The sequence below is a fragment of the Nomascus leucogenys genome, chromosome 5 (genome assembly GCF_006542625.1).
Source record: "Nomascus leucogenys isolate Asia chromosome 5, Asia_NLE_v1, whole genome shotgun sequence".
Lineage (NCBI taxonomy): Eukaryota > Metazoa > Chordata > Mammalia > Primates > Hylobatidae > Nomascus > Nomascus leucogenys.
Genome location: NC_044385.1, coordinates 124,491,243 through 124,515,637, shown reverse-complemented (window position 1 = coordinate 124,515,637; position 24,395 = coordinate 124,491,243). Strand labels below are relative to the sequence as shown.

Sequence of the window (24,395 nt, the reverse complement as noted above, 5' to 3'; positions counted from 1 at the left end):
AGGGGCTCGCCCGGGGCCCGTTTCCCCAGGGGCCGCCGGGGCGGGGTGGGCTGGCTGGCGGCAAGAGGGGGCCGCGGCCCAGGCTCGCCCCGGCGCCGGCCCGGTGGGCACGCGGCCAGTCTCCGGCCCTGACTCGGTCCCTCTCGGCGCCCGCCTCAGCCGAGTCCCCCTCCCGGCCCCGCCGCCCGCCCGCCCGCGGGGGCATGGGAGCGCCGCAGGAGCAGCTGGGACCCGGGCCGGGCCGGCAGGAGGCGGCTGCGGCCTAGGGCTCCCGCGCGGCCACCGGCCTCTCCCCTCCCCCTCCTCCTCCCGGAAGCGCGGGGCGGGGTCCCCGGCCGGGCCGCGGGGGCGGGCGCGGGGGCCGGGCCGGGGCGGGACGCGCTCGGCGCTCGCGGGTTCGGCGGGCTGTGCGCGCCCACTCCGGCTCCAGCGGCCAGCGCGCGCGGGCCCAGGCCGCCCGGCTCCAGCCCAGCAGTAGCGGCAGCTGCGGCGGCGGCGGCAGTTCGCGCGAGGCCCCGCACCCCCAGCAGCTCCTCCCCGGCGCCGTGCATGGAGACGCGGCCCGCCACCCGCCGCTGAGCCCCCGCCGCCCGGCCGGGACCCGCCGGGACTGGGGTGGCCTTGGGCTCCGGCCGGCCCCGCCGCCCGAGGGCTGCGCGCGGCCCGCGGGCCTCGCCGCCCCGCGCGGATCGTCGCGGCCCGGCCGTCCCGTCCCAGGAAGTGGCCGTCCTGAGCGCCATGGCTCACTCCCCGGTGCAGTCGGGCCTGCCCGGCATGCAGGTAGGCGGGCGCGGGCCGCGGGGCCGGGGATGCGCGACCGGGGCGGAAGCGGCAACTTGGCGGTATCAACACGGCGCCCCCCCACGCTCAGCCGGCCGGGGTCACGCCGGAGCCTGGCTCCCCGCGCGCCCGGCTCGGCAGGGGGTCCGAGTCCGAGTCCCTGGGCGTCCCTGCCGGCTCCAGCGGCCGAGGTCTCCGGCGTGTGCGTGCAGGAGCCGTAGGGACCGCGGCCTGGGTCCGGATGTGGGGGTGCGGGCGCCTCGTTCTCCGCGCTCCCCTCGCCCCAACATTCTAACGGAGCTGCAGGCCCTGGGTGGCCCTGTCCCCGGGAGAAGTGAGGTGGAGCGATGCCCTTGGAGGCCCCCGCCGGGTCCCGGGGCCCTGCGTGGGGGCCGGGTTGGCGGAGGCCCCCAGGACGCGCCCCCCAGGCTCGTTCCCCACCCCCGGGCGGGCGGGCGGGAGACCTGGGCAGGGCGGGGACGGGGAGCGCGCCTGGACTCGTCCGGGCCCGAGCGGAGTAGGCAGGGTGGATGGGAGGAAGGTGTAACCTCGAGTTTCACTTGCAGTGGCTTTGCCCGGAGCCCCCGTGCACCTGCGGACCGGGGTAAAGTGCGAGCTGCAAACCTTCTGGAAGGAGGAATCCCTCGGACAGCCGCGCACCAGGGTCCCGGGCCCGGCCCGGCCCCGGGACCCTGGACTTTCACTTTGAGACTTGGTTGCATTTACAGGAGTTCTTCGCCCACTAAACCTCTCTTTCGGTACTTGGTGACATCTTGGCCTACCAGTGACTTTTTGGGGAGTGGAGAGGAGTTGAATTTCAAATTTACATGTATAAGTTAAAGGTTTTTTTTTGTTGTTTTCGTTGCCGTTGGGGACTGCTTTTAGCCCTTTGAAAAACAAAGCCACTGTCCTTGGCTAACTCTTGCAAAGTTTGTAGGCGCAGAAATGGTGGCAAAATGCTTAAGATTGAAATCTTAGGATACAGTTAGGATATGTCATGAAAGTTTGCTCTCCCAGTTTAGCTTAGTGAACGTTAAGTGTTTGAAGAAAACCAAAAGCATCCAAGTAGATTACTGGTTGATTTATAGATACCAACAGGCTCCTTCCCTGTGTCTTGAGGGCTGAGAAGCACAGTGCCCAGACCTGGGACTGCCTCTGGGGTCTGCCCGCCTCTTCCAGTGAGATCATCCCTCTCCCTTCTTTTTTTGAAACCGTAAAAAGAAAACTGGATTTCACTGTTCAGGTTTGAATTCTGGAAAAATAGGAACTCAAAGTTACCACTTTAATGGCAGCTAGAATTTTAGTCCAAGTGTGTGTGTGTGTATATGTGTGTCTGTGTGTGTGTATATATATATATTTAAGCAGTATATATATGTGTGTGTATATGTTTAAGCAGTAAATACATATATATATTTAAGCAGTAACAGTTATTAAGAGTGACTGAGAAGATGCTTGAAGAATATTCTTTTGTCGACTCTCATTTAAGGAGCGTTGAATTTAGCATGCATTCAAAACCTAAACTTCTGACTGCTGGGTAACAATCAGATGTGGTTTCTTGGTATTTTCTAAAGCCGCTTTGGTATGAATTTAGAGGTGTGTAGGTCAGAGTGAACTGGGTGAAAAAAGTAATTTCTTACCAATGGAGCAAGAAGGACTCTTGTAATGATTGAAAAAAAGTTTTATCAGTATTTCCTTTAGCTTGATATTTATACCGTGGTCATCAGGTTGGAATCTAGCACAAATGCCTCACTTACTAGGTTAATTGGCCTTTGTGGATAGCGAATCAGTTTGAAAAGGTACTAAAGCCCCTTTGGCTGGTGCTGTGAAGTCAGTATCAGATGGTTACCAGGTGATATCTAGTATCTCGCCTTTTCATTTTTGTCCTCAGCTTTTTTTTTTTTTTGAGTGGGTCAGAGTTCTTAAATCTTGGGAAAAGAAGATACATTTCCTTAATAACTTTGCCTCTCAACTATTATGTATCTGTTAGGTTGTGTTACATGGAAACTGTTTTTATTTTGTTTTCTCAGTATGAAAGATGGTAAGTGTTTCTCAGCAGAAAAGATCAGATTTTCAACTGTTACAGTTTTACAGTTTTAGAGGTAGGAATGTTGGCTTCTGCCAGTCATTCCTGTACCTAAGTACATCTACAGACTGTATGGTAACAGTGTATCATTTGGGGAAGAACATTCTTTTCTCCTCCCCCACCCCACAAAAGAAAAACAACAAGCACATTTATTTTCTACTTCAAATTAGCAGTTGCTACTGCCCTGGGAGGCTTCCTTAAGAGTTGTTGCTGAAGATTCCATTAAAAGCACACCTGCTTTCGACTGTTGTCTGCTAAATGGGAGGAGAGAAGTCCGTATCTCTTCTATGGCTTGCTCTGATAGGCCTCATAGCCCTCCCTTTTTCTTGTCTCCTGACCAGGGCTTATAAGGAGTTGGCTTAGAAAGACAGCAGAGTCTGTAATCCCAGCAGTTTGAGAGGCCGAAGCGGGCGGATCCTGAGGTCAGGAGATTGAGACCATCCTGGCTAACAGGGTGAAACCCTGTTTCTACTAAAAATCCAAAAAATTAGCTGGGCGTGGTGGCACATGCTTGTAATCCCAGCTACTCGGGAGGCTGAAGCAGGAGAATCGCTTGAACCCGGGAGGCGGAGGTTGCGTTGAGCTGAGATTGTGCCATTGCACCCCAGCCTGGGCAACAGAGCGAGACTCCGTCTCAAAAAAAAAAAAAAAAATGCAGAGTGAATTCAGGTGGCCTAGGCAAGGATGCTTGAAAAATAACCATGTTAGTATAAACACCATTTTTCAATGTTTTGCAAATGATTTTTATGCCTATCGATTCTTACCGGTACCGTTTGAGATGTAGATGATATTGTACCATTTTGTAGATGTGGAGACCAAGGGAGACTTAACTGACCAAGGTGAGATCATATATTATGTGGCAAATTTGTGATTGGAAACTACTACGCCTCCTACTCCCGCTCATCATGCAGTGTTACTGTTTTATGGTTACTTTTGCAACCATGAAAGTTTATCTCGTTGCCAGTTGGATTGGCTAAAGAAATTAGAAATAGGAGGCTGATTTTTTAATTTATTCAATCAGCAACCCTTATTGAACTTTCATGTGCCAGGTCCTAGGGGAGGGGTTGAAAGTGGTAGATCTGAATGAGGTTACCATTTTAAGTAAATGTTTAATGAAAGTTGCTGAAGCCTTTCCTTTTTTTTCTCTTAAACCCCAGTTTTATATTTCAGTAGGGGAAAAAAATAGACATCATAAATTGAATGAATATAGTGACAAATAAACAAAGAAATCAGGCTGATCTGTGGCTTTAAGTACTCCGTCTTTCATTGAGCATTTGTTGTTTCACTCAATTGAGATTAAAAAAGCTTCAGATGGAGGCAGGAACACCGATTGGCTTTGAGTTTGCAGAAATGTGATTTAAAAATGAGATTTTGGTTTGCACGTTTCTGTTACAAAATTTTATCACTTTTCAACTTTTCTGGACCGTGACCCATGTAAGAAATATGTTTTACATCAGGATCAAAAACAAGTTTCAGGAGACAGTACTAATCCTTACTACTGGTTGAGTATCCCTCATCCAAAATGCTTGGGACCACAAGTGTTTCGAATTCTGGAATATTTGCATTATATACTTGTTGAACATCCGAAGTCAGAAGTGCTCCAGTGAGCATTTCCTTTTGAGTGTCATGTTGGCGCTGAAAAGTTTCTTATTTTGGAGCATTTTGGATCAGGGATGCTCAGCCTGTGCTTGTGATGTGCTGTTGTGGTATATTTAAAAAAGGAGCTGGTTGCAACACTAAATTGATTTCACAGCCCACTGGTTCCTGACCCACAGTTTGAAAAATACTGAATTATACATGTCACATGTATTGCATATTGCAGGGCCTGGTTAATTTACCATGTTTCGAAGTTGTAGCTTTAACATAGTTTCATATTTGAAAATACAGATAATTTAGAAGAATAGCTTAAAAACCTGAAGTTTCTCCTTGTTAACATCATCCTGTCCCCCTCGTTCCCCTTCTGTTTTTCTTGCTGCTTGGATAAATAGACCTTTGCTGAGAATGCCCCTTGCATCGGGATAGTGAGACGGGTGTCTAATGGCCGGTTTGGGAACATGGGGAGCTCTTCTCAAGTGCTCTGCTCCACCCTAGGGAAGCCTGTGCACTCTGGGAGTCTGGGAAATGAAGGCAAACACAGGACAGCTGCATTTAATTGTGGCTTAAGTGCTCTTGTACTTTTTTTTCTTGTTAGTGTCACATTTCCACGGGTTCTTTTCCGTTCCTTCCTTGGGAGATGCCTGCCCAGTTACCCTGTTACCATCTGCACCCTGGGGGAAGGTTGGTGTGTCACTGGGTGTGGACAGTCAGGACATCCGAGACGTGGGTTCCAAGAGCACCTCGGGGACTTGCTGAACTGTGGAGTGTGTTCTGGTGACTGACAGCATTGGACTGCACAGGGGATCCTGCAGAGTATAGTGCCCGGAGCCGTGGGAGGCAGAGTTCAGAGCCTCAGTCCATCCTGTCCTCAAGAGGTCGGCTGCCTGCCTTGGGGCACGTGCCTGAAGAAGGTTGCAGTGACTGAGGACACAGTGAGCAAAGGCACGTGGTTGGAAAGCGGTGACACAGCTTCTGGTGGGCTAGATCTATATGGGTCCTAGAGCTGAAGAGGCAGTGGGGTGCCTGGGGGAGGCCTTGCATCTGTAGACAGCTGGAAGTATGGCACATTTTTGAGCAGGTGATCTCCTGTTCTTTGGGGCTCCTGCTTTCTCAGGTGTGGGGAATGCTGGGTGCCCCTTTAGAAGGCATTGCAGCACTTCAGGGAAGAGGAAGCCCAGGGATGCGAGTGGGGAGCCCAGGTGTCAGTAGGACAGCCTGAGTGGATTTTTTTTAGCGTTCACTCAGCTTCGTGGCTTGAACTCTCAGCGAACGTTTAATAGTATCTCATTACTCCTCTTTATGATCCTTTTTGCTGATCAGTGCTAAAGAGTAATAAGAAAATTACTCAGTTACTATTAGTTATTGTTTTGTTAGTTGCCCATGTAAGTGTCAAAAAAACCCAAAAACCTGTTTTCACTACTCCGTGTTCCAAAATGTAACAATGGTAAGAATTTGTTTTGCTTGAAAGTGTTCTTTTTTGAGGGGGAGGATGGTCACAAGGTTTTATTTACATTAGAAAAACCCAAACTTTTGGAGGAGTCCAGTCTCAGATCTGGAGTATTCTTGATGGCATTTCACATAGAACCAAGTGACCTTCAAGTAGGAATTGGTCAGATGAGATTTTCTAGCTTGCTAACTTCGCTGAGCAGTTACGGGCAGGTGGCGGCTGGCATTGCTTTCCCACCATCTTTCTGACTTTGATGCTCCTCTTGGAGCTGCGTTCTGATGTGTAGAGCTGAGCTGCCTAATGTGGTGCAGGTTGAGGTTCATTTTCAGTTCAATATTTTTCCAGGACCCTGGTGCAAGATGCAGGGTGAGCAATTACTGAGGGGAGGAGCCTGTCGATGGTCAGTGCTGCTTTCTGCTGTGCTTGTGCAGTTACACACACTCTAAAGCCAGAGTCCAGGCGTCCGATGGTCTCCTGAGAAACAGGCCCCTTAGCTCTTTAATTGGGCGATTACTCCCGATGATTCAGAGCTGCCCTTGTGGAAGCTCCTTACCTGCAGGAAGTGGACCACACCCAAGCCACCTTTCTGTGGCTTTTTTTTTAAATGCCTTAACTGAGCTGATTATCATTAATGGAATCTTGTGGCTGGCGTGAGTGCAGGAAATAGAAGTTGCACTCTATTATCCATGTCTCATTGCGTAGAGTTAGCCACTGTCGTCGGACCAGTTTGTAGCAGTCATTTCCCATAATTCATGTTTTTGCAGTGGAAATTATAAAAAATATCAGTGCCAAATGCTTTGGGAAAAATAAAAAAACCTGCCTCCTGAGGGTGACTATGGAGTTTCTTAATCCTAAATGGCTCCCTAGTTTGCAAGGTTTAAATTAGGGGACATAAACTGAGATATGCCTTTGCTTGGTACAAACTGTGAAATATCCCAAATTGGTGGTTGCCAGTCACTTTATGCGCACCCAGGGAACAACATTGTTGACTTTAGAGATCTTCCATTGTGTTTCTTGAGGGTTCTTCGTCAGCAAAAGAAACCTTTTCTGTTCTGCGCCCTGTTGGTATCTGAATACATTGTGGGAACATTTCAAGTTTTAAATTAGTGCTTACCAAGTATGTAGCTGGGGTTTATCTTCCTATTATTTTAAGTCTCTTCCTGTTTTTTAAGAGAATTTTAGGCCGTAAGGTTTGAAAGAACTGTTACAGGTCCACATCCTTTGTTTTATTTGTAATTACTTAGGATTTTGTTTAGTTTCTATTTAGAAATGTCTAATGGATAGTTTTGTAAGGTTGGTTGGGAAAGGTAGCAGCTGCTTCCACTTCCCTCCATTTCTTATTCCCCCCGAGGGCAGCCCCTTTGATCTCTCCTGGTTGATTTTTGTTTTTGTTACTCCTTAGTTTATGAGGAACATTAAGAAATTGACCGGGCATGGTGGCTCACGCCTGTAATCTCAGCACGTTGGGAGGCTGAGGCGGGTGGATCACTTGAGTTCAAGACCAACCTGGCCAACATGGGGAAACTCTGTCTCTACTAAAAATACAAAAAAATTAGCTGGGTGTGGTGGTGGGTGCCTATAATCCCAGCTACTTGGGAGGCAGAGGCAGGAGAATTCTTTGAACCTGGGAGGCGGAGGTTGCAGTGAGCTGAGATGGTGTCACTGCACTCCAGCTTGGGTGACAGAGTGAAACTCCATCTCAAAAAAAAAAAAAAAAAAAATTGCTGCCTGTGTTTTTTTTTTTTCCCTGGTTTCAGGCATTGTCTGTAGACTTTGGACCCTGCAGATGAGGATTTACTTCTCTTCCGCTTGCTTCTTTTCCTCACACGGACTCTCCCCTCTCCCCCAGCAGAGAGATGTGGTAATGTCAGTGAGGTCAGAACGCAGTGTGTACATTAATGGACTGCAGACGGATCCGCAGCCCAGCCATTATTACTCAACCGTAGTTACTGATCAGATCTCTTTTGGAGTTCTTTTCTTTTGGTAATGCTTCTCATTCAACCCAGCACTCTGCAGTTGTTGCAACCTTGTCTTAGGAAGTTCGGGTGGCACCTGTGCCTTTTGTCACCTGCGTATCGTCTATGCTCCTTGTGCCGCCCCCATCCTCTGGTCTTCCTTTGCCCTCGTCCTCTGGGTTCCTTCTGCTGCTCTCTTGTGTTGAATATCTGTTTTTTTTTGTTTTTTGGTTTTTTTTTTTGTCTCTCCTGTCATTGCCTTTCTTGGTTTATGCCATGGTGTTGGTTGGGCATATAGTGCTCCATTTTCTGTGAATAGGCAGCGTGGGAGACAGGCTTTTCAAAAATTTCTTTTTTCCTTCTCCCTCAGTTGATATTTTAGCATGGTGTAAAATTGCAGGGTGGACATTCATCTCCTCCAGAATTTTAAAGGTGTTTCTCCACTGTATTTTAGCTTCCAGTGTTGCTGTTGAAGATGGAGGCCCCGCCAGCACCGGCTTGTGTGTGTGCAGGCTGTGCTATTCTTCCTGGACCTAATGGGATCTGAACTTTTTCCTTGTGTTCTGAAGTTTCACAATGATGTGGCTTGGAGTGGGGCTGTTTTCGTTTCTCGTGAACAGATACTTGGTTAGGCCCTTTCTGTGAAGCGACTCAGGTCTTTTCGTTGATTTTTTTCTTTGATTCCCCTCCCCCCTTCCATTTTCTGTGTTCTTTCTTTCTGAAACTTTATTACTTGGATGGTGAACCTTCTGCGTCGGCCCTCAAATATTCTTTTTTCTTTTTTGTTTTTTGAGATGGAGTCTCTGTCACCCAGGCTGGAGTGCAATGGCATGATCTTGGTTCACTGCAACATCTGCCTCCTGGGTTCAAGTGATTCTCCTGCCTCAGCCTCCCGAGTAGCTGGGATTACAGGTGCCCACCACCATGCCCAGCTAATTTTTGTATTTTTTAGTAGAGACAAGGTTTCACCACATTGATCAGGCTGGTCTCGAACTCCAGACCTCAGGTGATCCACACGCCTTGGCCTCCCAAAGTTCTGGGATTACAGGCGTGAGCCACCGTGCCCGACCTTCATTCCCTGTTTTTAAGTATGCTGCCTCTGCTTCCGGCTGTGTCTGCTGCGGCCTGGTCCATATATCCTCAATTTTTCCTTCCATTGCAGATAATATATTTTTATCATTTCCTTGACTTTGGGAGGCCAGCTGTGAGATGTGGGGCAAGCTATCTGGCTGTCTACCCACTTCCGTAGCTGACTTTGAGGCTCTGCCTGGTTCACTCATTCCCCCGGCAGAGGGACCTGGTGCGGTCAGTTCCTGAGAGCTGGGGGTCCAGCACTGTGAGTTGTTAGGTCCAGCACTGTGAGTTAAGTTAGTTCTCTGCTGGCCGGGTGCGATGGCTCAAGCCTGTAATCTCAGAACTTTGGGAGGTCGAAGCGGGTGGATCATTTGAGGTCAGGATTTCGAGACCAGCCTGGCCAACATGGTGAAACCCCTTCTCTACCAAAAACAAAAAAGTTAGCCAGGCATGGTGGTACACGCCTGTAATCCCAGCTACTTGGCAGGCTGAGGCAGGAGAATTGCTTGAACCCAGGAGGCAGAAGTTGCAGTGAGCCGAGATCGCGCCATTGCACTCCAGCCTGGGTGACAGAGTGAGACTCTGCCTCCAAAAAAAAAAAGTTCCTTGCTCTCTGCACCTCTGGTTTAGTGTTGTCTCCTCTACTCCCCCCACCCCCCACTTTTTTTTTTTTTTTTTAAACCACTACCTACTTTCCAGCTTCTGAGATTTCATTGCAGTTGTCTTCTGTCTGTTTCAGGTATGTGGTGGTTTTTAGATTTATGATTTTAGTGGGATTTCAGGATTGACCCAATTAGATGCTGCTGTCTGTGTGACCCCTCTACCTCCAAGTTGCTGTTCTTCAGTTTATAGGTGAATAAAGACAGGGCCAGACAGGTGAAGAAATTCCAAGGGCTAGGACTGACTGCTGGGCCAGGGCGGCGGGCAAGAACTCGGAGCCTCCGTTCTCTTCATCATGAGATTGTGCCTCTTATTTTCTCCCTGTAAATAAACAGCAGTATACATGTCTGCTTATTTTTCCATCTCTCTACAGGTGGCCTCCACCTCCCCAACTGGACCTGAGAATCTGCTCTTCTTGTTTCTCTCATTTTTTTGGTCCCGAGATCCTGTGGACACAGAACCATGTCCAGGAGCCTCATAGGATCTCTCTGGAGAAACGCTTGCTTACGTTTATGATGCTTTGGGGTTCCAACCCCCTGGTCCAGAATTGAGTATGTGCTTCTTGGCAGGGCGGAGGTGGCGTCAGTCTGGTCGTATGTTCCGTGGTGGTCGGTGCAGGACTGGGGCACACGTGTGCCACAGATGCTGAATAGCCCGTCAGAGGGCCCGGGTGTTATGTGGCTGTCCCAGTGGCCATGTGTTAGCAGATTGCATGTTGCAGAGTCAGTGGTGTCTGCGCGCTGGGGGCACCGCACAGCGCTGGCTATAAATCCATAGCATGTTAATGGATGGAGGACTCGAAGGGTGCGTATCTAAACAGGGAATGCTCTTCTTTGGGGTGTAGCCTTCAAGCGATTTCTTGCTTAAGGACAGAGTACTTTCTTGGGTAGAATTTTACAGCAATGAACCATTGAGTAGAAATGAAAAACAGTCTGGAACTTGGAGACTGAGCCTTAGCCCGCAGTTATTTTAGGTATAGTTTCGTCGAACTTTGGAAGCGTGTTCAATGTGGTGACTTCAAAGTTATTAAACTGCCACCTGAACTCCGGATGAAGAAAGGTATTGTTTGAGCGTTCCTGTAGTATGTGTGATGCAGTTTCCTGGTACCAAATATTTCTTGAGAGGTAATTCACATAGAAAAAGCTGGTAGCACAAAGCCTCACTTCAGCAGTTCTGCAGCAGAGCTTTCTTCTCCCACCTGCTTCCCTGTTGCTTGCTGTGGGTAGGTGGAAGGAGTAACTGAGCCTGTGGCGTGGCTGGATTTATGTCAGTCTAGAAAATAAACATCTTTGGAATTTGTTCCCCTTAATGGGAAGCCTTGTCAGAAGGGGACTGCTTTGATTGAGTTTCCTTCAGTGAGGGCCAGGCCCCTTGGTGAACCCTCAGGGTCTCTGCTGAGGGAACAGCTGTCAGACTAATTTTACAGATGAGAAAACCGAGGCTTATGAAACCTGCCCAAGGCCTCGGCTAAAAAACAGCGTCACTGGGGCGGAAGCCCTGACTGGGAGGCCAGCATGTGTGTGCTTTTCCTTCCTCCCAACTGCCCGCTCCCTGGCGTGTCAGATTCCCTGCACCACATCCCCAACACAGCTCTGCCCTCCTGACCATCACATTGTCCCTCTAGCCTCCGTGAAACAGCTCAGTTCAGGGCTGTGAACAGAGGGTGTTTTGGGCATTTTTATTTCCTTTTTTTTTTTAACCTTTAAAGAAGAGTGTGTTCATGTTTCATAATTATTCATTTTTTGTGAGGAAAAAAAAAATCTCGATTTCGTTGGGGGCAGGTCCTTCCCCCTTAGCCTGGCGTGCTTCTGGCTGGCAGAGTGCCTGGCACAGCAAGGTGGGCAGCTGGCGGTGTGGGTCCTTGTGGTCCTGTGCCTGAGGGGCCAGGCCTTCTTGGTGGCGGTTGTCTGCGTGAGAGGAGGTAGCTGGCCTTGGCTGCCACCCCCATGCCCACCGCCTGGTGCTGGAGCAGAGGGAGCCCTGGGCCTTCAGCCCACCGGGCTGGTGCTGCGCTGTCTGCGCACTCCTGCTGATCGGGAAACTTGTTCCTGGATTATTTTTAACCGGCTTCCTGGAATTTAGGATTGTGGGTGTGGGGGGCGGTGACTTGGACTTTCAGATGTTTTCCCTGTTCCTTTGTCTCCATTCTCTGTAGTGAGCTCTGAGCCCCACCTCCTTAGGGTGGGCATGGAGCTGCTGACTGACTCTTGTTCATTGCCTTTCAGGTATTGCCCAGACTGTGTTGTTTTGGATGGTGAAGAAATAACTGAAAAAGTACCCTCTAATCGAATACAATTTTTTTTTTTTTTTTTCTGATTCGGAGTCTCATTCTCTTGCCCAGACTGGAGTGCAATGGCACGATCTCAGCTCACTGCAACCTCCGCCTCCCGGGTTCAAGCAATTCTCCTGCCTCAGCCTCCCTAGTAGCTGGGATTACAGGCATCCATCACCACGCCAGGCTAATTTTTGTATTTTTAGTAGAGACAGGGTTTTGTTTGCCCTGTTGGCCAGGCTGGTCTCAAACTCCTGACCTCAAGTGATCCTCTCACCTCGGCCTTCCAGAGTGCTGAGATTACAGGTGTGAGCCACCGCGCCCAGCCCTCTAATCGAATATAAGACCAATCAGTGTCACCTGGAGGGCTTGATAAAACTCAGACCGTGGGCTCTGCCTTGCTGCCCTGGAGTTTCTGATTCTGGGCGTCTCAGAGGGAGTTTGTATTTTGAACAAGTGTCCTGGTGTATTGCCGCCTCGAGGATGACACTTTGAGAACCATTGTGCTGGAGAATTAAAAATAATCCTGAATCCCCATTGCTCCCCACTTTAGTGAAGCACACGGTAGCCTTGCCCATTTGAAAAGCAGAGCAAGCTAAAATCAGTGCTTGCAGCTTATGGCTTGTATTTACAAAGACTAACTTTGGAACCACTGACCTAACTTTGGGAACTGAATAGGCTTTTAATTATAAGACTCATTAGAGCCTTTACTATTTTAGCATGTATTTATAAACCTGTTGGGGGCAGAGGATGTGTGTTCCATGTCTTTTTGACCTTGGAACCTTATTTTTATTTTTAGAAATGGGAAGCTCGCTATGTTGCCAAGGATGGGCTCGAACTCTTGGCCTCAAGCAGTCCTCCTGCTTCTGCCTCTTAAGTAGCTGAGATTACAGGCTTGTGCTACTGTGTGCCACTTGGAACCTTATTTCATAAGGAGTGCATCTCTCAGACCTAGGGTGCAGTAGTCCTTTTGGAAAACCCCGAACTAGAACAAATGCTCTGAACCTGATAATTCTCAAATTTGTCAGGATAACTTTTCTTAACTGTGGTATTGCCCGCTGCTCCTGACTTCCTGATCAGATGTAAATGCCACCCTAAAACTCAGGCCCTTTTTTAGTACCCAGCTTCCTCCTCTCTGCTCTTCAGCTCCTCTGCCCTGGGTGGGCTCAGCTCCCTGTGGTCCTCCAAGGCTCAGCGCCTGTTCCTGGGCCTTTGAACCTACCCCTCCCCTTGCTCAGCCACTGCAGGATTCTCAGACTCAGTACCCCTTGCCTTCCTCTGCCTAGGGAGTCCTCGTAAGGGGAAGCCCCCGAGCAAGCTCTGTATCATCTGTCCAGCTCCTCTTAGATCCAGGTGCTGGGATGCCGTAGGGGTGAGAAGGGCATACCCTCCCGTGTTTTTCCCACTGATGAAATGACCGTCTTTGGTTAAGACTGATTTTCTTTTCTCAGTAGCTGTTGTATTTAACACTTAACTAAATGTAATACCATACGTATGTTTCAGAATGGGAAAAAGTATTTCATGTCAGTAGAGTTTTCAATGTTTGGGATGTTGGCTTTTATGTATACTTGATTTGACTTTTGATTCAGAAGTGATCTCTATTTCTCTGTTATCCCCCCTCCCCCTGTTTATTTTAATAATGTCGTCTGTTATTAGGGTGTACTGGAATTAGTTATACTTTGAATTTACCAGGCTTTCTTATTTGAGGGTTTTGGGGTTGTTGGCTTTGCTTTTGGTTTTAAGTGCATTGTAGTTTTTCTGAGGCTTGTTACAATTCATTACATGAGGAATTGGAAACATGTTTTTTTTTTTGAAACAGAGTCTCACTCCTTTGCCCAGGGTGGAGTGCAGTGGCGCGCGATCTCGGCTCACTGCAAGCTCCGCCTCCCAGGTTCACGCCATTCTCCTGCCTCAGCCTCCAGAGTAGCTGGGACTACAGGCACCCGCCACCATGCCCGGCTAATTTTTGTTTTGTTTTTAGTAGAGATGGGGTTTCACCATGTTAGCCAGGATGGTCTCGATCTCCTGACCTCGTGATCCGCCCACCTTGGCCTCCCAAAGTGCTGGGATTACAGGCGTGAGCCACCGCGCCTGGCCTGGAAACATGTTTATATACGGCATTTTAAAATACAAGGGTAAACAGCACATTATACAGATTTAGGGGATTGACCATGTCAGGAAGAGGAGTTACAGAGATTGGGGCTCTTTTTTTCCCTTTGTTATTGAAGAATCTGAAGTCTTTCTAAAACAACTTGTGTCATTCAGAATGCCTTCCCCTATGTTGTCTTCTGCAAGAAAAGATGAGCTTCTGTGAAGTGAAACTACTTGCATTTCCTGGCCTCGGTTCCCCGACTGCCTGTGTTTATCTCTGAAGAATAAAGGCAGAGGATGCAATTGAAGTGTGCCATCTAATAGCATCGGTATTCTGGGTACACACTCCCAAAATTGACCTGGGGCCATCGGTGCTAGCCTGGGATGTTGTGGGATGAGATTTCATTTCCCTGGAGGCATGAAGTGGTCATATGCCTCCCTGGAGGCATAAAGTGATCACATAGTTTAAACAACTTCAGTTGAAAACTAGTTCTCCAAGTGGCATCCGTGGTTCCTTCCTCTGGGATGCATTACTGTGTATGTTGTGGAGCAAATCATTTCTTGGGAGGCCTGAGAAGGCTTGAGAAGCTCCCCAACCCCCAAATATACAGACGTTTCTGTGCATGCAGGTATGTTCATATAAAATATGTTATTTTCTCTCCATTTTTAATTTTTTTTACTTTTTAATTTTTTTTAAGAGAGGGAGTCTCACTCTGTCGTCCAGGCTGGAGTGTAGTGGTGTGATCTTGGCTCACTTCAACTTCTGCCTCCTGGGTTCATGTGATTCTCCTGCCTTAGCCTCCCAAGTAGCTGGGGTTACAGCCATGCACCATCATGCCAAGCTAAATTTTTTTTTTTTTTCTTTGAGATGGAGTCTGTCCGTTGCCCAGGCTGGAGTGCAATGGTGTGATCTCGGCTCACTGCAACCTCCACCTCCTGGGTTCAAGCGATTCTCCTGCCTCAGCCTCCTGAGGAGCTGGGATTACAGGCGCCCACCACCACGCCTGGCTAATTTTTGTATTTTTAGTGGAGATGGGGTTTCACCATGTTGGTCAGGCTGGTCTCAAACTCAACCTCATGATCTGCCCGCCTTGGCCTCCCAGAGTGCTGGGATTACAGGTGCGAGCCACCACTCCCGTCCCTTCTCTTCATTGTAAAATGGCTTCATCAGTCAGCAACCTAAAAGAAACTTTACTGTAGCACTCCTGGTCAGAAATGATTTTTCTCCTTTGTATTTCCAAGAAGAACAGTTTACCCTGAGCATCCTGGAAAATAATTGGAGTGAAATGTTACTTAAGATGATAAAATATTGGAACCTTTTTTTTTTTTTGAGACAGAGTCTCGTTTTGTCGCCCAGGCTGGAGGTGCAGTGGCGCAGTCTCAGCATGCTGCAAGCTCCGCCTCCCGGGTTCACGCCATTCTCCTGCCTCAGCCTCTCCGAGTAGCTGGGACCAGAGGCGCCCGCCACCACGCCCGGCTAATTATTTGGATTTTTAGTAGAGACAGGGTTTCACCATGCTAGCCAGGATGGTCTCGATCTCCTGACCTCGTGATCCGTCCGCCTTGGCCTCCCAAAGTGCTGGGACTACAGGCGTGAGCCACTGCGCCCGGCCTGGAACCCTTTTAAAATGATAAAAACCTCAGTACTTTTTACATGACCTGTTGCATAGATGATTTCTTAATATTAGCTATGGCAATCAAATGAGAGTGTTTTTGAAATTCCCCGAAAATGATACTTCTTGAGTTTGTCATTTTATATCAGAGTAGTAGTAATTCCGTTCCTTTCTGCTTTAGGACTTGTGATAGTAGGGGCCTTTGGAAACCAACGGAACAGCCAGTTGCTTATTGGCTGTGGTGTGCGAGTCCCGTTTCCTACCCTGGCCCCGTTATGCATACATGGTCTATAAAAGAATCATGTGAAGTGGGGGGTTGAGGATCGTACAGAAATGGGAACCTTCACCCAGAAAAATATCTTCACTCCATCTCCGTTAAAGCATTTTTAAAGCAAAAGCATCTAGAATCCCACTACTGGAGTATGGAGTTCTTCCTATTTTATTTGCCAGTTGTCTGCGTACACACATTTCCTTAAGTAATTGCGGTCATAATGTAGGTACACTTTTATATTGTTTCTCATTCAGCATTGTGTCATAAATATCATCCCACATTTCCATATGGTTTTCATGATGATTGTTTTACTGTCTTAACTGACTTCTGTGCCTCCTTTAATACAAGGCGTGCCTCATCTTTTTTTTTTTTTTTTTTTTTTTTTGAGACGGAGTCTCACTCTGTCGACCCGGGCTGGAGTGCAATGGTGCGATCTCAGCTCACTGCAACCTCCACCTCCCGGGTTCAAGCGATTCTCCTGCCTCAGCCTCTGGAGCAGCTGGGATTACAGGCACACGCCACCACACCTGGCTAATTTTTGTATTTTTAGTAGAGATGGGGTTTCAGCATGTTGTCTGGGCTGGTTGGCCTTGAACTCTTGACCTCGGGTGATCTGCCCGCCTCCCCCAAAGTGCTAGGATTACAGGCATGAGCCACTGCACCCGGCCAGCCCTGCCCCATCTTTAGGACAGAGGAGTACCAGCCAGAGATACATACTTGTTTGGCTCTGCTGGTTAGAAAGAATAACCTTGCTGCTTTCTTTCTTTTTTTTTTTTTTTTTTTTTTTTTTTTGAGACAGAGTCTCACTCTGTTGCCCTCGCTGGAGTACAGTGATGTGATCTTGGCTCATTGCAACCTCTGCCTCCTGGCTTCAAGTGATTCTCGTGCCTCAGCCTCCCCAGTAGCTAGGATTACAGGTGTGTGCCATCATGTCCGGCTAATGTTTGTATTTTTGGTAGAGAGGGAGTTTCACCGTGTTGGCCAGGCTGGTCTTGAACTCCTGACCTCAAGTGATCTGCCTGCCTTGGCCTCCCAAAGTGTTGGGATTACAGGCATGAGCCACTGTGCCCGACCTCCTTGCTGCTTTCTTTTGCCTTTGGAGAAAGAAAAAATGACTCTCCTCCTCTCACCCCGGCAGTGCTGTTGGAAAGCAGTGTGTTATTTAAGGAGTTTTATGTAGTTAATTGCTTTGCCTAGGTTGCTAAGTGAGAATACCCACACTGTGGTGTTACACTCCTGCTGGGCACCTTACCCCTTGCCCAGTTGTATTCGAAACAGGGGTCACTGCCTGCAGACTGGGCCCACACATATACTCCGTGAGAGTGTGAGTAAGCATTCACTCAAGACAGCAGAACCACTCCCCTGGCTGTGTCTAGGCTCTGGCTAACTTTGAAGTGGCTGCGGGAGCCTGAGGAGGACAAACAGCTAGAATTCTGCCTGACTGAATTATGTGGGGTTTTTTTGTTTTTTTGGTTTTTTTTTTGTGAGACGGAGTCTTGCCCTGTCTCCCAGGCTGGAGTGCTGTGGCGTGATCTCGGCTCACTGCAACCTCTGTCTCCCAGGTTCAAGCAGTTTTCCTGCCTCAGCCTCCCGAGTAGCAGGGACTACAGGCATGTGCCACCATGCCCACCTAATTTTTTTGTATTTTTAGTAGAGAAGGGGTTTCACCATGTTGGTTAGGCTGGTCTCGAACTCCTGACCTCAAATGATCCACCCGCATTGGCTTTCCAAAGTGCTAGGATTACAGGTGTGAGCCACCGTGCCTGGCCAGAATTATGTTTTTGATTGTCCTTTAGATGAATCTTTTATAAATATGTGGTAAATAGTCTGGTTTAAAATAGCTGTTATATCTTGTGTTTCTTTTCAGCCTGTTGATTTAGTTAAAAGTTTCAGATGAGAAGGAGATTTGCAGGATAAGTGCCAATATTATGACTTAAAATTACTGCTCTGAATGAACATTCACCCCAAAATAGGACCAGTCTGCTTTTCAGCAGAATCATACTGTATGCATTTTGAATGGCAGGGCAGTAGTCATTGAAATAATACATTCCTTGTATAAAGTTTTCATCCTGTACAAGGTGCATAAGTGGGTCAGGGGCAATATTGAGCCATAGCGTTGAATAGCGTTGAGTGGATGCTTGGCTGTGCCCAGTGCCCCACGAGGACTGGAGCGTCGAGGGAGGTGTCTGCCTGTTGGCACTGAGACTGTGAGTAGCTGCACATCATTTCAGGGTTTGCTGCCAACTGGTATCAGATCAGTTTAGGTCCCAGAGGAGTTGGAAAAACTGTTGGTTTTCGGAGACTTTGGATTTTGAAAGTTTGGATAAGGGACATGGACCTTTACTACTACCCTTCTATTATTACTGGTTTTTTTTTTTTTTGAGACGGAGTCTCGCTCTGTCGCCCAGGCTGGAGTGCAGTGGCGCAATCTCGGCTCACTGCAAGCTCCGCCTCCCGGGTTCACGCCATTCTCCTGCCTCAGCCTGTCCAAGTAGCTGGGACTATAGGCGCCCGCCACTACGCCCGGCTAATTTTTTTTTTTTTTTGTATTTTTGGTAGAGACGGGGTTTCACCGTGGTCTCGATCTCCTGACCTCGTGATCCGTCCGCCTCGGCCTCCCAAAGTGCTGGGATTACAAGCGTGAGCCACCGCGCCCGGCATTTTTTTTTTTTTTTTTTTTTTTTGAGACGGAGTCTCGCTCTGTCGCCCAGGCTGGAGTGCAGTGGCGCGATCTCGGCTCACTGCAAGCTCCGCCTCCCGGGTTCACGCCATTCTCCTGCGTCAGCCTCCGGAGTAGCTGGGACTACAGGCGCCCGCCACCGCGCCCGGCTAATTTTTTGTATTTTTAGTAGAGACGGGGTTTCACCGTGGTCTCGATCTCCTGACCTCGTGATCCACCCGCCTCGGCCTCCCAAAGTGCTGGGATTACAGGCGTGAGCCACCGCGCCCGGCCTATTGTTACTGTTTTTTAAGAGATGGGAGTTCACTATGTTGCCTAGTCTGGACTTGAACTCCTGGGTCAAGTGATTCTCCTGCCTCAGCCTTGCGTGGCTGCAAAAGTGGGGACTACAGGTGCATGCCAGAGTGCCTGGCTTTTTTTTTTTTTTTTTTCCTTTCAGTGATACGAGATATGAGAAGTTAGTGCTCCTGAATTTTGCTGGAACTCATTTGCTTTTTCTCTTTGTTCAGATTTTCAAATTTTTCTTTCTGGTATGATTGGTTGTCTTTAGTGATTTAACTTTTGTGAGAAATGGAAACTATTTGGATAGAAGTACACTTCAAGAAAAAGAGGGAGTGTTGTCAGGCTTTGTTGTAAAGATCTTTGCTATTTTAGGAAAAATGGTACGTAAGTGTAGACTTTGTGGCCATTTAATAGCATGTCAAAAACTAGGAAGGGATTGTATGAGTCCATTTTCATACTGCTATGAAGAAATACCTGAGACTGGGTAATTGATAAAAAAAAAGATTTAATGGACTCATAGTTCCACATGGCTGGGGAGGCCTCACATGGTGGAAGGCGAAAGAGGAGCAAAGTCACATCTCATGTTGGCAGGCAAGAGAACGTATGCAGGGGAACTGCCCTCTATAAAACCATCAGATCTCGTGAGACTTACTGTCATGCGAACAGCACGGGAAAACCCCTCCCGTGATTTGGTTACCTCCCACTGGGTCCCTCCCACAACACGTGAGGATTATGGGAGCTACAATTCAGGATGAGGTTTGGGTGGGGACACAGCCAAACCGTATCAGGGATATATTAATATACTTTTTTCTTTTTTTTTTGAGACGGAATTTCGCTCTTGTTGCCCAGGCTGGAGTGCAGTGGTGCAACCTCCACCTCCTGAGTTCAAGAGATTGTTCTGCCCTCAGGCTCCTGAGTAGCTAGGATTACAGGCATGTGCCTCCATGCCTGGCTAATTTTGTACTTTTTTTTTTTTTTTTTTAGTAGAGACAGGGTTTCTCCACGTTGGTCAGGCTGGTCTGGAACCCCCAACCTTAGGTGATCCGCCTGCCTCAGCCTCCTAAAGTGCTGGGATTATAGGTGTGAGCCACCGCCCCAGCCTAGGGATATATTAATATTTTACTGTAATTTACTTCTGTGGTCACTGTTGTTTGATGCAAAAAGAAGCACAGTTTTTCAATTGTAAGAAATAAAGTTTAAAATATATGGATTGTTCCCAAATACATTCCCAATTTCACTTTAAGTTTGTTGGTTAGTCGCCTGCATATTTTTGTATAGAAAGGAGTTTGGAAATAGCAGTTAAGTTGTGAGGCTAGGCTAGAAAAGCCCTTTACTCCAAAGTCTGTAAACTGTAATCTATGTAAGAGTTAAGTTCCTGGTTCTATGTGAGAGTTAAGTTCCTGGCTCTGAAGGCAGGAAGCTACTTGGCATAAGAGAGTTGGAGGAGGAGGAGGAGTTTTCTTTGTGTTTCTGGGTGCAGGTTTCTGGGTTAGTTCAGGTTGGTCTTTGGGGCTGTGCCAGGACTGGCTGTGCCCTGCAGTACCCCCTTCTTCATTGTAGTGCCCTCCTGGTGTTGTACCGCTCTGGTGTTTACTGCATTCCTCTTTGCTGCACCCCCTCTAGTGGGTTCAGTAGTTCCCATGAAAACAGGATTCCTCCTGTCGAAATTGCTCAGCTGGATGCTGGGAAAGTATTCCTAATCGTTCCTAAAACCGGTAGGCCTTCTTAATTATGGGAAGAAAGATGTGTGTTGATCTGAATAGATACCTAATAGGTAGTATATCAGCCACTGTAAGGCATAGGAGATGGTGTTTAGAGTTAAAGAGGGATCTGTCATATGTCTGGTGCAGTGCTGGCATTGGGATTAGATGACTAACAGCTCCGTCTTCAAGGAGCTTATGGCCCAGTAGCAGAGGCACATGTGTCGCATACATTTCAGTGGGAAAAAATGCATTTATGGAAGTATAAGGCTCAGAAGTAGCGCAGAGGAGGGGGTAATTAAATATCTAGACGTAGCCGGCTGAAGATTAATAAAGGAAACAATGGCTGAGCTCTGTTCTAGAAGAATTTCTTTTAAAGGCAGAGGGCATCCAGACAGATTAGAATGTTCAAAAGCATGGTGTCTTTAAATAGCACAGAGTGTTTGGAAAAATACAAGGAATCCAATTCTGCCGGACTTCAGGGGAAAGGAAGGGAGAACAAGACACATATGTTGAAGAAGGTAGTCCAGGACCAGATCATATCTGGTTCTAAAATACCTGCTCCCAGACTACCTTGTCACTGTCACCCATGGGACCATGCTGAGTGGTTTGGGCTTTAGCCTATTAGGTGATGTGACATTTCTGGGAAATTTGAATTGGCAGAATGAGACCCATTTTGGGCGTTGACAGTTTGGTGGTTAGACTGGAAAGGAAGGAGGCTGGTCCCCCAGCCAGGAGACCATTGCATTTGCCCAGGTAAAAGCTGATGCCAGATCGAACTGTGCCACCAGTGGGTGGGGAGGAGGAGGGTTTCGAGGGAGGGAGCTGTGGGGGCAAGGGGGGCAGGCTTCAGTGATGATGGCGATGGAGGGAGGGAGGTGCCCTGGGGCGAATGAACACACCCACACACCCAAGTCCATGGGGCTGATGACTAGCATGGAAGATGAAGATCCTATGTAGATAAGGAATTCTGTTTCAGATGAGTGGATTGTGGGTGGAGGAAATGAACAGGCAGTTAGAAATATGGGTCTGAAGCTGGTGGAAGAGTTCAGGCTAGGGACTGAGGCTGGTGACTGATTAATTAGGTCATTTGTGCTAGCAACATGGGACGGCTGTGATCACTATACAGAGGGTGATTGAAGAGGGAGTAGCCCGTGTTTCAGAGCCCAGACTTCATCACACTTGGCTACTCCACCTAGCTTTACCTGCTAGGCAAAGCAGGTTCTGGTCTGAATGTGAGCCCCAGAGTGTCCACACAGCAGCAGCATTGGCCCAGGTGGATGGATGGGGTGCGAGGTGCTGTGGGTGGCTGATCACCAGTGGGAACAGTGTGTCAGCTGGTCGTAAGTCAAGAGTAGCTTGTAATTTCTTAGATGACAGGAGTTTCTTTTAACAAATTTATTAGACAAATCATGTGCCTGAGCTCCACATACCTAATATATGCATCATTTTGACCCTACATCTCTTGTCTAGTTTCGTGGCGGTCACTTCCGAAGTGGGTCCTAAAGTGGTTTTCCAGTGAGTTGCATAGCAGAATTTAAGGCTGTTTAAACAGCCTCGGTCTTGGTTGCACCTGCAAAAATCAGGTAGAAGCCTCTAGGTGAGTTAAACCCAGCAGACTTTCATTTTAACCCAGGTGGGTGATTCTGGGCTTCCAGTGGTGCTGCTTTTACCACCCCTGGTTTGATGTGGCCCAGGGTGGCTGGCATGACCCTGGCTGGTGTTGATAGTCATCCTTGGGGTACATCCTCATTGCCCCCCTGGTTTGGTGTGGCCCAGGGTGGCTGGCATGACCCTGGCTGGTGTTGATACTCACCATTGGGGCACATACTCATTGTGTTACAGTGTTTTTTTGTTTTTTGTTTTTTTTTCGATTGTAGGCAAAAGAACAACAACCTCAACTAGTTTAAGCCAAAAGAAAAAGGGGAGATTGATCTGCTCACAGCACTGAAAGGGCTGCAGTGGGCTTGACTTCCAGTGAGTGCAGTGGAACGCGAGGGCTTACTTCTTAGGCAGGTGTGCCCCAGCCAATGATAAAGACGGCTGCCCGCAGCACCCAGCCTTAATGATGTGATCCTGGGGAACAAAGAACACCTCTTTTTCAGTGGCTCTAGCGCAAGTTCTTAGGCAAGTGCTGAGGGTCCTAGCATAGTCCTTAACCCTGGACTGATCTCTGTGGCAAGAGGAGTGGGGCTCTGGCCAATCCATGCCCCCTGCCAGCCCTGCTGGGAAATCCAGGCCATGCGACTGACATTTCTCCGGGGAAGGAGGAGAAGTCGGGAAAGATAGAGTTCTTCCTGAAGTGGGTCCTGAGTATGGGACCGAATTTCTTGAATTTCTTATCCCGGCACATCGTCAGGAATATGCTGATAAAAGACCTTATCTAGAGAAAGGAAGACATTTACATAAGACAGGGAGGCTGATAGCCCGCAAGGTGTCTCACGCCTGTAATCCCAGCACTTTGGGAGACTGAGGCGGGTGGATCACGAGGTCAGGAGATCGAGACCATCCTGGCTAACATGGTGAAACCCCATCCCTACTAAAAATATAAAAAAAATTAACTGGGCATAGTGGTGGGTGCCTGTAGTCCCAGCTACTCGGGGGGCTGAGGCAGGAGAATGGCGGGAACCCGGGAGGCAGAGCTTGCAGTGAGTGGAGATCGCGCCACTGCACTCCAGCCTAAGTGACTGAGCAAGACTCCGTCTCAAAAAAAAAAAAAAAAAAAAAAAAGACAGGGAGGCTGATATGTGTAGGACGTTTTTCAATTGGTTAAAACCATTCAGGAATATTCTGTTGAGAGTGAGGTTTTTTTTATTGAGACAGAGTCGCCCAGGCTGGAGTGCAGTGGCGCGATCTTGGCTCACTGCAAGCTCCACCTACCAGGTTCACGCCATTCTCCTGCCTCAGCCTCCCGAGTAGCTGGGACTACAGGCGCCTGCCACCATGCCCTGCTAATTTTTTGTATTTTTAGTAGAGATGGGGTTTTACCGTATTAGCCAGGATGGTCTTGATCTCCTGACCTCGTGATCTGCCTGCGTCTGCCTCCCAGAGAGCTGGGATTACAGGCGTGAGCCACTGCGCCTGGCCAAGAGTGAGTTTTAAACATGGTTATCCAACAATAGGGTTGTGTGTGCTGCCCGGAAGGCAGGGCATGTTGTGCCAGTTATACATGAGGGGAAAAGGGATGGCATGAGCTGAACATTCACTGTGTAAAGAGCAGGTCATGATTATAGTCAGCTATGATGGAGGCTAGGTTGTAAGATACACACTAGACCAAGTGTAATAAGAAAAGATAAAAGCAGTGTTAGGATATTTTGGGTGATCATGTTCTTAAACAATTTTTCTTCTTTTTTTTTTGAGTCGGAGTCTCGTTCTGCCTCCCAGGCTGGAGTGCAGTGGCACTATCTCAGCTCACTGCAACCTCCATCTCCCTGGTTCAAGTGATTCTTGTGCCTCAGCCTCCTGAGTAGCTGAGATTACAGGTGTGTGCCACCATGCCTGGCTAATTTTTGCATTTTTAATACAGACTGGGTTTCACCATGTTGGTCAAGCTAGTCTCGAACTCCTGACCTCAGGTGATCCGCCTGCCTTGGCCTCCGAAAGTGCTGGGATTATAGGTGTGAGCCACCGCGCCTGGCCTAACAATTTTCTTTAATATTTGAATGACTTAAGCATTCTAAAATGCCAGGTTTTTAGTTTGTTTTTTATTTTTGTAGAGATGGGAGTCTTACCTTGCTCAGGCTGGTCTCCACCTTTTGGCCTCAAGCGGTCTTCCCACCTTGGCTCCCATAGTGCTCACATTACAAGGATGAGCCACTGGCGGCCGGCCTAAAATGCCAGGTTTAATCGGGAAAGGGATTTTGGAGTTTTATCTAGGTGATTTGCTTTTAG

General features: G+C 48.3%; 1 protein-coding gene across 1 annotated transcript in view; it reads left to right on the top strand.

The window, feature by feature from the left end:
* The first annotated feature begins 687 nt into the window (after positions 1-687).
* STK24 (serine/threonine kinase 24) overlaps positions 688-24,395 on the top strand; it is a 127,098-nt gene continuing 103,390 nt past the window's right edge. The window contains exon 1 of the mRNA XM_003279208.3: positions 688-780. Within this exon, the coding sequence (XP_003279256.2) occupies positions 739-780 (42 nt within the window). The 5' untranslated portion in view covers positions 688-738. The remainder of the gene's footprint in view (positions 781-24,395) is intronic.